Genomic DNA, 14,039 nt, shown 5'->3' on the forward strand with positions numbered 1-14,039 from the left:
CCAGCTTGTTGTGAGCTGGGGGTGGGGTAGGAGAAGAGTGGCCTGGTTCCTGTCCTGAGAGACCCCACTACCCCATCCCCAGGATTTCAGCTGCCTCACAGTTGCCTGGGCCACAGAATCTTAGTCTAGGCCTGATATCTTCAGAGATAGTTCAGGGTTTGGGGAGTAGGGAGAGGGGAGTCAGGAGGGTCCCTAATACATAGAGCTCCAGGCCACACCTTCCTTTTACAGAGCACCTTTGTGTGTATCTGTCTTAAATAGGAACTTTCTGGCTAAAATTTCATTTCAGTGAAGGGTAATAAGACTCAGAGAAACTTCAAACCTACCAATTCCCAAAGAGCCAGCAGCAGACCAATCCCCATGGGCGTGGTGGGGAACCAGGTGTGTCAATAGAGCTGTGGATGCCCTCCCTACTACCAGCCACGTGTATGGAGGAAGGTGGACTGTGCATGGCCACCCACATCTGCCTGCGGAGGGCTGGCTCATGGCTGTCCTGTGTTGTCCACATGCCTCAGCCATCTCTCCCCAGATCTTGGCTCCTTGGCTGAGGACCTGAGAAAAGTCCAGCGGGAGATAAGTAGCTACCTAAAACAAAACCTGACCCTGAAGCTGGGTAAAACCTAGAGAAGAACAGGAGAACATTTTATGACCTGGAAATACCACAGCAAAGGCACCATCTCTGGAAGAAAAGGCAGAAACCTGCCTTCCCCACCGGCTTCTGGATCAGTCCTCTGGAGGTGCGGTCCAGCAGTCTAGCTTATCGAGATCCAGTAGACTAAAGTTTAAAGGTGCGACGCTCTCAGCTGTGGGCTGGTGACAATGGAGCCAAGCCTCACTGCAAGTTCATGGTTTCCACACTCACCTCCGCCGTACATCTGGCACAGGTAGGGGAAGCGCCACATGTTACCCAGGCTCACGGCGTAGGAGATGCAGGCGAGCAAGAACTGCAATGAGTTGCCCCACTGTGGCCGAGCTTTCTCCATGGCCCCACACTCAGTGCACTCTGTGCCCCTCAGCCTCGCAGGCTGGTGACAGGGCATCCAGGGTTTCCCCAGGGCTCCAGCTCCTCATCCTCTAGCAGGGAGGCCGCATGGGCTTGTAGGTGACTCCACCCCTGAGGCCACTCCTGCTGCAGGATGGGAACCTCCAGTGCTGTCTTCTGGGTCCCAGCTCCCTGCTCTTCCTGCCTTCCTGTCTCCTGGGCTCGGGAATCTGCTCTCTGCCCACTGTGCCTCCCTCCCCCCCCCCCCCGACCCCCTCCCCTGGCCAGTCTCATTCTGGCCCTTCCCATTTTCCCAGTGTCTGCCTCTCTGTCCTGGACTTCACAGCTGGCCAGTTTCACATATGTCCCTCCCACCCACCTTTGTCCCTGTTGCTTTGTCTGTTTCTCAGCCCTGTGCCATCCAGATTTCTGGGCTCCTTGGGCTGCTGGTAGAGGCTTCTGAAAAAATTTCACAATGCTATGATTGCAATTGGTAGATATTAGTAGTAGGAGACCAAGTGTTTAAGCACTCACTGCAGCAAAAAACATGATTTGCCTGTTTGCCAATTTCTGTGGTGTAAATACTCCCATTATGGCCTATTTCAAGCTTCCAACATCAGGTCACTGAGCGTGGGGTTGAGGTTCATGGGCAGTAGTAGCCAATGGTTTTGGGGTGCTTTCCCACCATGAATGTGTATTGAACGTAGCTACAAGAGCACAGCCAGGAGGAAATTGTTAAGAAATGGTGATTCAGGGTAGCTGTTACCCATGTTTAAAATAATGGATGCAATCACTAGTTCATATAGCTCATTCCTTAGTAACGGCTATGTTTAACAACAGCTGGAAAATTCCCAAACGGTTCCTGGTTGGCTCTTGGAGCCTGTAGGAGCCACTCTAGCCCTGTGGGGTTGGGGAGACGTGGGTTGAGGGAGTGAGTTCCACTCTCTGAAATGTCTGGAACCCCAGCAGCAAGGGTTTCAGCCTAGATGAGCCCCACCTGACTGCTCCAGGGAGCCTGCATTAGCCTACAGAAGAACCCTTCCTGTGGCCTGGACCTGCACTGTGCCCATGTCAATCTGGACACAACTCCCTGCAGGACAGAAGGTCAACACGCCTGCGTTATCTGATTTCTGAAAAGGAAGAGAGCGGGAGCACAACTCTGATTGAGTTGGCCTGGGTGTGGGCCACTAAGTCTATGCCAAGGGTCCAGGTTCTTACCTCAGCAATGTGGAGGTCACACATCTTTTAATCATTTGCTCATGCTGGTGATCCCATTGTTAATACATCACCATTGGGACTTCCAGTTCCCCGCAAGATAAAGTCCATACTCCATGGCTATGTTTTCAAGGCCTTGAGGATTTCTTAAAATGTTCTCTGCTTTTTAGTTTCTAGGTTGTTTCTTTTTAAAAGCTATTTTAAAAGTTTCAATTGACACAAAATCATTGTGAATGACTTATGGTTACACTGTGACATTTCAATAGGTGTATACAATGTGTAATGAGCAGATCAGGTAATCGGCATCTCCACCACCTCAGATGTAATTATTTCTTTGTGTTGGAAGCGTTCAAAATCTTCTCTACTTGCTATTTTAAATGTACACTTAAAGGTTGCCAGCAATAGCTTGTCCTACAGTGCTGTGGAATGTTAGAAATTATGTCTCCTCTCCAGTTTTACCCCTATTTAAACTAACCGTCATCTAACCACTATTTCAGTCACCACTTCTGATAGATAGACCATTATCTTTAGCTCCACATGTAAATGAGAATATGCTGTATTTGTCTTTCTGTGCCTGGCTGTTTGACTTAATATAATGTCCTCAAGTCTATCTGTTTTACTGCACGTGACAGGATTCCATTCTTTTTAATGACAGTAAAATATTCCCTGGTGTATATATGCCACATATCATTATCCACTTATCCATTATGGGCACCTAGATTGATTCCCTGACTTATTATTATGAATGGCGGTACAACAGTTGTGACACTCTTTGACAAATGGATCTTCCCTCTACTTAATAGTAGAATTGCTGGATCACATGGTGGTTATAGTTCTAATTTTTTGAGGAACATTTGTGTTAGTCAGTATTCCATAGTTGTGTCAAAATACCCAAGATAATCAACTTAAAGGGAGGAAAAGGGGTTTTTGTTTTGTTTTGTTTTGGCTCATGGTTTCAGAGGCTTCAGTCCATAGTCAGCTGTCTGTAGCTTTTGGCCTGTGGCAAGGCAGAACATCAAGACGCACAGGTATGGCAGGGGTGGCTGCTTATCTCCTGGCAGCCTGGAAGCAAAAAGAGAGAAAGAGGAGGGGCTGTGGTCCCAATAGCTTCTTCAAGGACAGGTCCCCAATGACCTGACTTCCTTCCACTAGTCTGCACCTCCTAAAGGTTCCACCACCTCCCATAGTGCCACAGGCCCTCAACAAAATCTGTTGAAATGGGACTTTGGGACATTTAATATCCAAACCATAAAGATATCCATTCTGTTTCCCCTTATGACTGTACCAATCTACATTTCCATCTGTGGATGAGAATCCCCTTTTTCTGTAACCTCACCAGCATGTGCTACCTTTGTCTTTTTGATAATAGCCTTTCCAACAGGGGCGAGATGATATCACAGTAGTTTTGATTTGCATTTCCTTGGTGATTAGTGATATTGAGCATTTTTTCAAAATCCTGTTGTCATGTGTATATCCTCCTTTGAAAATTGTCTGTTCAGATCATTTGCCCTATTTTTTAATTGGATTGTTCAGTTTTTGCAGTTGAGTCATTTGAGTTCCTTATGTATTCTGGACCCTAATTCCTTGTTGGATGAATAGCTTGCAAATACTTTCTCCCATTCTGTAGACACTCTCTTAATTCTGTTGATAATTTCCTTTGCTTTGAATGAGCTTTTTAGTTTGATGTTATCCTATTTGTCAATTTTTGCTTCTGTTGCTTATGCTCTTGGGGTCATATCCAAGAAGTGTTTGCCCAGATCAATGTCCTGAAGCATTTTTTTCTATGTTTTCTACTAGTGCTTCCATAGTGTCAGGTCTTACCTTTAGGTAATGAGTTTTTTGTTTTTAGAAGATCAGAGATATGGGAGAGAAAATTTCATTGTCCTGCATGAGAATATTCAGTTTTACCAACACCATTTATTGTAGAAATTGTCCGTTTTTCAATGTTTGTTCATGGTGACTTTGTCAAAACTCAGTGACTGTAAATACATGGGTTTATTCCTGGGTTCTCTGTTCTGTTGTATTGGTCTTTGGGTCTATTTTAATGTCAGCAGTCTGATGTTTTGGTTACCATGGGTTTGGGGAATGTTGTGAAGTCAGATAATATGATCCCTTGAGCTCTTTTCTCCTATCTCAAGATTGTTTTAGTTATTTGTGGTCTTTGGTGGTCCCATTTGACTTTTAGGCATTTTTAATATTTGTGGAGATCTCATTGGTATTTTGATAGGAATTGTATTAAATTGTAGATCACTTTGGGTGGTATTGTCTTTTTTATACGTTCAATGATTTATTTATATGCTTTATTAGCAAATATTAGTCGTACAAAGGGTTTCATTGCAGTATTTCCATACATGCATATAATGTACTTGATCAAATTCACCCCCTCTATCACTCTTTTTTTTTTCCTTTTTCTTTTATTATTCATATGTGCATACAAGGCTTGGTTCATTTCTCCCCCCTGCCCCCACCCCCTCCCTTACCACCCAGTCCGCCCCCTTTCTCTCCCCCCCCAATACACAGCAGAAACTATTTTGCCCTTATCTCTAATTTTGTTGTAGAGAGAGTATAAGCAATAATAGGAAGGAACAAGGGTTTTTGCTGGTTGAGATAAGGATAGCTATACAGGGCATTGACTCACATTGATTTCCTGTGCGTGTGTATTACCTTCTAGGTTAATTCTTCTTTTTTTTTTTTTATGTATCAATTGGAATTTTTATTTTATTTTTTTTCTCATTTTTGTTTTATTATTCATATGTGCATACAAGGCTTGGGTCATTTCTCCCCCCTGCCCCCACCCTCTCCCTTACCACCCACTCCACCCCCTCCCTCTCCCCCCACCCCCTCAATACCCAGCAGAAACTATTTTGCCCTTATCTCTAATTTTGTTGTAGAGAGAGTATAAGCAATAATAGGAAGGAACAAGGGGTTTTGCTGGTTGAGATAGGGATAGATATACAGGGCATTGACTCACATTGATTTCCTGTGCGTGGGTGTTACCTTCTAGGTTAATTCTTTTTGATCTAACCTTTTCTCTAGTACCTGTTCCCCTTTTCCTATTGGCCTCAGTTGCTTTAAGGTATCTGCTTTAGTTTCACTGCGTTAAGGGCAACAAATGCTAGCTAGTTTTTTAGGTGTCTTACCTATCCTCACCCCTTCCTTGTGTGCTCTCGCTTTTATCATGTGCTCATAGTCCAATCCCCATGTTGTGTTTGCCCTTGATCTAATGTCCACATATGAGGGAGAACATATGATTTTTGGTTTTTTGAGCCAGGCTAACCTCACTCAGAATGATGTTCTCCAATTCCATCCATTTACCAGCGAATGATAACATTTCGTTCTTCTTCATGGCTGCATAAAATTCCATTGTGTATAGATACCACATTTTCTTAATCCATTCGTCAGTAGTGGGGCATCTTGGCTGTTTCCATAACTTGGCTATTGTGAATAGTGCCGCAATAAACATGGATGTGCAGGTGCCTCTGGAGTAACAGTCTTTTGGGTATATCCCCAAGAGTGGTATTGCTGGATCAAATGGTAGATCGATGTCCAGCTTTTTAAGTAGCCTCCAAATTTTTTTCCAGAGTGGTTGTACTAGTCTACATTCCCACCAACAGTGTAAGAGGGTTCCTTTTTCCCCACATCCTCGCCAACACCTGTTGTTGGTGGTGTTGCTGATGATGGCTATTCTAACAGGGGTGAGGTGGGATCTTAGTGTGGTTTTAATTTGCATTTCCTTTATTGCTAGAGATGGTGAGCATTTTTTTCATGTGTTTTCTGGCCATTTGAATTTCTTCTTTTGAGAAAGTTCTGTTTAGTTCACATGCCCATTTCTTTATTGGTTCATTAGTTTTGGGAGAATTTAGTTTTTTAAGTTCCCTGTATATTCTGGTTATCAGTCCTTTGTCTGATGTATAATTGGCAAATATTTTCTCCCACTCTGTGGGTGTTCTTTTCAGTTTAGAGACCATTTCTTTTGATGAGCAGAAGCTTTTTAGTTTTATGAGGTCCCATTTATCTATGCTATCTCTTAGTTGCTGTGCTGCTGGGGTTTCATTGAGAAAGTTCTTACCTATACCTACTAACTCCAGAGTATTTCCTACTCTTTCCTGTATCAACTTAAGAGTTTGGGGTCTGATATTAAGATCCTTGATCCATTTTGAGTTAATATTGGTATAGGGTGATATATATGGATCTAGTTTCAGGTTTTTGCAGACTGCTAACCAGTTTTCCCAGCAGTTTTTGTTGAAGAGGCTGCTATTTCTCCATCGTATATTTTTAGCTCCTTTGTCAAAGATAAGTTGCTCATAGTTGTGTGGCTTCATATCTGGATCTTCTATTCTGTTCCACTGGTCTTCATGTCTGTTTTTGTGCCAGTACCATGCTGTTTTTATTGTTATTGCTTTGTAATATAGTTTGAAGTCAGGTATTGTGATACTTCCTGCATTGTTCTTTTGACTGAGTATTGCCTTGGCTATTCGTGGCCTCTTGTGTTTCCATATAAATTTCACAGTAGATTTTTCAATCTCTTTAATGAATGTCATTGGAATTTTGATGGGAATTGCATTAAACATGTAGATTACTTTGGGGCGTATCGACATTTTTACTATGTTGATTCTACCAACATTTTTTTAAATGTAGTTTTTTCCAAAAAAAGACACAGCATTGGAGAATCTTCTTTCTGGGGTCCTCTAATACTGGGATCTGCCAGGTGAGTGGTGGTGAATCATAGGTGGACTCCATTACAGCTCCTCCTGTCCAGGCTGGTGCTGTGTGAGTGCTGAGTGCTGAGCAGGTCAAGGTGAGCTGTCAGCTTCACAGCTTCATTCATTTTAGGAGCTCCCCTTCTTTGCATATCAGAAGCCACTGCTGGCTCTAAGAGCTTTGTAGCCCATGGGCTATGTAGGTTCCTACTTGTTCTAGAGGCCCCCAGTTTGTGTTCCCTGGGGTGGCAAATGTCCAAGCCTAGAATTGTCTCCCAAGTGTGTTGGAGAGTGGAGAACACAAATAGAGCACCAAGATCTGCACTCAAAGGGAAACTGAGGGAAGCTGGTACTCTGCCTTCCAGTTTCAGCACCAGTCTGCCCAACAGTTTACCACCCTGTGGGAGGAGGAAGCTGTGGAAATTGGTCAGTCTGCTAGACCTGACTCAGAGCTGTCACTCTCCACAGTATTCCACAGGTGATGGGACTCGTTCCCTGCCATAGATGGTGGAGTCGCCATCCACCCCGCCCTCTAAGCCCAAACTCCCTGTTGCTTAAAATTCTCAGTGGATCTGTGTCTGAGGCTTTCCCTTTTCCATGACTGTCTCTTGTGACATCTCCCACTCAGACCTTGTGGCAGAGGTGTCCCAAGGCTCCCTGAGTTGTGATTGTTTCTTGTTTTTAGGTCCCCAGAGTAGTTCAGTCTCAAACAATGACCCCCTCTCAAGAATTTGTCTGGTCCTAGCACTCTGAGATATGGAGAGTGATGCAATGGATTTCTTCACCAGTGCTGGCCTGCCACACAAGGGCAGTCAGTCACACCAAACCCATGCACTGCATTTAAGGCTTGAAAAATATGGGTTTCTCTGTGGCTAGGGCTGCCAGTCTGTTGTCATCAGGGCTGCCTGGCTTACCTTGGTGGTTGTGACTTCAGGTTCCCTTTCCCCCAGGGGAGTCAGTGTTGGAGCTGCAGATTATTTTCTACTTTTCTCTGCTTAGCTTTTCTGTTTCTCTATGCTTTTTGGTTGTCTTGTCACCTCTTTCTTGGTTCTTGATTCACTTCCTCTCTTTCTTCCTTTGGATTACCATCTGCCTTCTGTTCCCCTGGCTCTCCTCATTCACTGAGTTGCATGGGGGAAGCCCTCTAATTTTTGATTTGGGTATTTATTCCTACAAACACCTCTTGTAGCACTGCTTTTGGTGTAGTCCCTAGATTTTGGTATGCTGCATTTCCATTTCATTTGTACCAATATTTTTTTTCAATTTCTCTTTTAATCTTCATGTTTCAGAAGCATGCTGTTTAATTTCCATGTATCTGTTCCTTTCATTGACATTGTTTTTTTGCTTTGTTTTGAGATGGGGACTTGCTAAGTTGTTTAGGCTGGCTTCCACCTTGTGATGCTCTTGCTTTAGTCTTTCAAGTAGTTGAGATTATAAGCATGTGTCACCATACCTGGCTCTTATTTATTTTTGATTTCTAATTTTATCCCATTGTGGTCACATGCAATACGAAGTTTTGGCATAGGGGTTAGGCAGGGAGTTAGGATGCGGTGACTGAGAACAATGGCTTGGATGTTGATTGAAAAAAAACAAACATCTTTGCCCAGTGATGTCAGTGGAACAACCTGTGACATGCAGGTGTGTCCTGACCTGCAGTCGTTATGGGCCACAGAGAATGATAAGCCTCAGGCCCACAACTCCTCACTCAATATGTAGGAGGAGTTAATGATGCACAAAAATCCTTCCCTTTTCTCCAGGAATTGTCACCTCCATCATGTCCAAGAACTCTAATAAAACTTCAAAATCTGAAACCCTTGGAAGAGCTGCTCATTCTTTTTGTTGTTGTTTATTTGGTTGGTTTTTGGCAGTACTAGTGTTTGAGCCCAGGGCTTCGCAATTACTATGCAGGTGCTTTAGCACTTGTGCCATGCTTCCAGTCCTTTTTGCCCTGATTATTTTGAAGACGGGGTATCACTTTTTGCCCAGGCTGGCCTGGACCACAATTCTCCTATTTTATGCTTCCTGCTGTTGCTGGGATGACAGGTATACACCGCCACGCCAAGCTTTTTCCATCGAAATGGTGACCTGCAAAGTTTTTTGACTGAGCTGACTTGTAACCATGATCCTTTTGATCTCAGCCTCCTATGTTGCTAGGATGACTGGTGTGAGTCACTAACACCCAGTTTGCTTTCATTCTTGAGCCTGCCTGCTCTCCCATCTTGAGAGTTCCAATTAATAAAACTATTTCTGCTAAGTTTTCTTTGTGATCATCCTGTGTACTTTCTCTGATAAGACCAAGCCTTCTGGCCCTGGACCTAGTGCCCTGGAACCAGTATGATTTCAAAATTGTTAAATTTGTTGATACTTGTTTTGTAGCCTCTCATATGGTCTGTACTGGAGAATTCCATGTGCCGATGAGAAGAATGTGTGTTCTGCAACTGTTGGATGAAATATTCTGTACATGTCTGTAAGTGATCTTTTTTGAAATGATAATTGACCCTTTTATCATTATATGATAATGTCTCTGTCTTTTTTTTATACTTTTTAAACTTTTGATGTAAAGTCTGTGTTCTCTGACATAAGTGTAGCTCTTCCTGCTTCCTTTGGTTCTTGTTTGTGTGGGGTGTCCTTTTCTCATTCTTTCACTTTCAGTCTATGTGTGTTTTTGCTGGTTAAGAGAGTTTCTCACAGGCAGCCTATAGTTGTATCTTAAAAAAATATTCATTCAGAGTCAGAGGGTGGTGGCCCACACCTTTAATGCCAGCTACTCCAGAAGCAGAGGTTGGGAGTTTCACCAACCAGACTAGTTTGAGGCCAGACTAGGGAAAAAGTTAGTGATACAGCACCTCCACAAAAAAGCTGGTCATGGTGGTTCATGCCTGTGATCTGAGCTACAAAGGAGACATAAACAGGAGTATCACGATCCAGGTTGGTCTAGGCAAAAATCATGAGAACCTATCTAAATAATAACTAACGTTAAAAGGACTTGGGACATGGCTTAAGTGGTAGAGTGCCTGACTAGCCAGTGCCCTGAGTTCAAACCCTACTCCCACCAAAATAAATAAATAAATAAATAAAATCCCATTCAGCCAAGCTATATTCTTTTTATTAGAGAATTCCATCACTTTATATTCATGGTCATTATTGGTAACAACTTACTCCTTTCACTTTGTTAACTGTTTTGTGATTTTGTACATCCTTTTTTCCTTTTTCTCCTTCCTTCCTTCTTTGTTCCTTCTTATCTTCTCAAATATCAATCTTTGTGGTTTGTAGTGATAAGGTTTGAGTCCTCTCTCTTTCTCATTTGTGTATCTACTTTACCCAATGAGTGTTATACTTTCATGCTGGCTATTATCTCCTTTCAATTCTAAAAATAGGACTGTCTTCAGCTTTTCTTGTAAGGCTAATGGTGTATGTACTGCTTGGTTTTCCTTGTAGAGAAAGATTCATATAATTTTTATTATAGTGTGTGGTCATATTCTATTTTATTATTAATTATTGTTGATAATCTTTAACTGTGCCTAACTGATAAAGTTTATTGTATGTATGCGTAGGAAAAATGGAGTGTAATATGTATATATAAAGTTTCTTATTATCCATGGTTTCAAGGCATCGATGGGAGGTCTTGGAATGTAGCATCCCCAGAAAAGGGGGGAACTATTTTATATTTGTCATTTTCCTGCAAATTAATTCACTTTCCCCCTTAAGTATATTTTAAAGTGAAATTGTATATCCCTAGCACACAGGTAAAGCTGTTATTTACAACATGAAGCAAATATTTAAATTTTTAGAGACTCTCTTTGCCGCTATGTAAACACCTTCCAGTACTCCCAGTGGACCACATGGACTCCCAACTGGGCAGCATAGCAGCATGGACTTTGCCCACAAACTGTGTCTGAGAGCCATAGTTCCCAGGGCATGCCTGTGGATTGAGTCTCTGTGGCCTTTAGTGTGGGAAGGAAGGAAGTGTGGCTCAGTGGGTGCTTTATACAGACAGTGGACAGAATTGATTCATCGGCTGAGTTGAGTAAATCCTCTGTGCTTGCAATGGAACATCAGAGTGGCCAGAAGTGAGGTCAGAGGTAGGGAGAGGCTGCCAGACCCAAGACCCAGGTAGGGCCTCACTAAAATCTGCTTCCTTGTCATAGTCCAAGCTTTAATTACATTAGGACTGCTTAATCACCAGTGATTTGAGTAGATAGTTCTATTTTAACTTTGTTTATACCTTACATATGATCAGATCTACCCTCTCAGAGAGTTGATGAAGACTATTTTACTGTCTGTCATCTCTTATGAATGCCTTAAGTAAAATGCTTTGTTTTCTTTCTCTAAGAGGACGAGAATGGGCCTTGGTGGATGTAAGAATTATGGGGTCATGGTACCTTCTACTGAGACTTCAAAGAAAAGCCTGAGAGTTCAGACAGTATGAGGTGTGGCTGGAATACTTTCAGTGCCCCCTACTGGGAAATGGGTAGATCTGTGCAAGTGAAATGAGCTGAAATGGAGATCCCAGGAAGGTCTAGCTAGCGATATACATCACTCTTCAAGGGCCATTCTAACAGAGTGACCACATGGGCTGCGGCCAGCAAGGATGTCAGGAGTGGGGCTGCTCAAGACCATGTAAGCCTACCTTCTGCCTCAGGGCACCCTGGATACTAGACATGGAGCTTTAGGACTGAATGTTTGCTCTGCTGAGTTTTGGTTTTGCTTTGGGTCAATACCTACCTATGATTTTCCTATTCCCCCCTTTTGGACTAGGAATGTTATCCTATGTACCACTCTTATATCTTGGAAGTATATGATTTTTTAAAATAAGGGCTCCCAGCTAAGAATTTTTCTTAAGACTCAGAGGAGACTTTAGACTTGGACTTGTAAGCCATGCTGGAATAGCTAAGACTTTGGGAACTCTTGGTGATGGAATGAATGCATTTTGCAATGTGAGATGGACATGAGCCTTTAAGGGCCACAGTTATAATCCTGTGGTTTACATAAGTCTCCTACACAGGTTCATGTGTTAAAGGCTTAGTTTCCATGGTAGTCCTACTGGAAGTGATGAAACCTTTAGGAGGTAAGGCCTCATGGGAGGTCCTTAGGGTACTGGGGGCATATGCCCCTAAGGAGACTCTGGAGCCCTGAGCCATTCCTTTTCCTCTCTTTGCTTCCTTGCTGAGGTGGTGACTGGCTTTGCTCACCACTTACCATGTGCTCCCACCATGATGTGGTGCCTCAATACACTCCCAGAGATATGGGGTCACGGGATCATGGGCTGGAATCTCCAGAACTGTGAACCCAAATGAGCCTTTTTCTTTATAAATTAGGTAACTCTGCTACTTTGTTATTATAATGGAAAGTCACAGTGGATGAATAATGGGGAACAAGGGACCAGAGCTAAATCCCCAGGCCAAGTGGACAGCTCTGCACATGTCTTCCTAGGGATATGTGACTCCACTCAGCAACCCAGAGAAGACATGTCCAGATGCTACCAGCCTCTGTCCTTTGTATACCCAAATAAAGCATAAGAGGGAGGCCCTGCTGGGAAGGCATAATATGTTAAATCCAGGAGAACAGATTTGTGTGAGTGCTTTATTTCTTGACATTTGCTATGTTTTGGGGGAAAAAGGAGTTTGAGTGCAAGAGATTAGCATGGGCTGTCTTTCCTCAGGAAGAGTGAAGTTGTTATAGGCAAAGACTGAAAGTTTTAAGAGGGAGGTAAACACTCTCCAACTTCATGAAGCTTAACTATGTTCCAAAATGGTGACTGTTCCAGCCTGAAGAATTATATTGCATACTTAACAATACTTAACAAGAGAGAATTTTTTTTAAATTGAAACTTATATTTAAGCCTACCAAGTGGTTATGTTTGTGTATTACCTTCCTTTGTAAATATATCCATACATACTTTCTTTCTTTCTTTTTTTCCTCTCTCTCTCTTTCTCTTTCCCCCTCACCCTGCTTTCTTTCTCAAGTATGTTGATTCTGTCTACCTTTCAGGTCCATCAGTTTGCTCTTCAGTGTTACAAGGCTGTACCCTTACCTGATACTCCTCTTTAGTTTCTAGCACTCTTTATTTACATTTTGTTATAAAGCAGATTCAGAGATAGTCTCAAGTCTGTTATGAGAAAAGCATTCTAAGATTTGTAGAAATTGCTCTGAGGAAATTTTAACCCAGGGATGTAAAATCTTAGCATTCTGATTCTATGCCTCAGTAGGACCTTCTAGGAATTTCGATGGCTACTTTCTTTTTCACATTTCAGTTAGCAAAGCTCCTGAGTAGAGTACTGTCCTGTCTAGCCACCATATTGGCCAATTTATTTCCTCCTAGAAATGATCACTGACTATAGTCATCTCACTCACTGGTTGTCTGTCACTGTCTCTCCCTTTCCAAAATGTAAGGACCTTGAACAGCAGTGACTATGTCATATACCCCACTGTCTCCAGCACCTACTTAAGGACTGGATTGCAATGTACTAGTTGGGTGATATCAAAAACAGCAGCTGACACTCTGCAGGTGGGTGTACAGTAATTAGGGAGACTCTCTTATAAAAAGGTAGGTCAGAAAATTCTGGTTAACAATTCCCTACTTACAGATGCATTTTTTTTCCTTGCAAAGGAATGCATAAATCTGTTATTTCCTTCCCTTAACAGAAGAAGGGAGGAAAATCATTTCTGTCTAAGAAATTCAGGCAGCACAGGTTAATTTTTCCATGTAAAATAACTCACCCCATCCCCAGTGAGGTTCCAAGGTCACATTCAGCCCTGCTGTGATTTTGCCCACTCAGGCTAGAGAGAGGTGCCCAGCCATGGGCAGCTTGCCCGGTACACACTCAAGAGGGTGGCAATGAATCCACAGCAATTGAGAGGAGCTTGTTGTGTTCTAAATCCAGCACTTGAGAGATGGACTCCCTGACTCTTCTTCTGTAGCCTGAGCCTCATCTCCTCACGTGAAAGACTTCATGCCCTGTGTTGCTACGGTTTCACTGGCTGTATGAGAAAGTAAACGTGGAAAAGGGCAACAGGCAAAAAGATTGGGTGGATTCTCCCCCTCTTTATGTTTTCATTTTTCAAAATTAGCTTGTGTACTCATTGTAATGAGGGAAAGTCTGTGTCAGGAGTCCCAAGCCTGGAATCAGAAATCGAGGAAC

At 42.8% G+C, this 14,039-nt stretch overlaps 1 protein-coding gene across 1 annotated transcript in view; it reads right to left on the reverse strand.

Moving 5' to 3' along the window:
• The window catches only part of LOC109676897 (sodium- and chloride-dependent transporter XTRP3A-like), a 30,637-nt gene extending 29,444 nt beyond the window's left edge, over positions 1 to 1,193 (reverse strand). Inside the window, 1 exon segment of the mRNA XM_074059209.1 lies at positions 863 to 1,193. Within this exon segment, the coding sequence (XP_073915310.1) occupies positions 863 to 1,040 (178 nt within the window). The 5' untranslated portion in view covers positions 1,041 to 1,193.
• Positions 1,194 to 14,039: the final 12,846 nt, after the last annotated feature.

This window comes from Castor canadensis, chromosome 17, assembly GCF_047511655.1.
Source record: "Castor canadensis chromosome 17, mCasCan1.hap1v2, whole genome shotgun sequence".
NCBI classification, from domain to species: domain Eukaryota; kingdom Metazoa; phylum Chordata; class Mammalia; order Rodentia; family Castoridae; genus Castor; species Castor canadensis.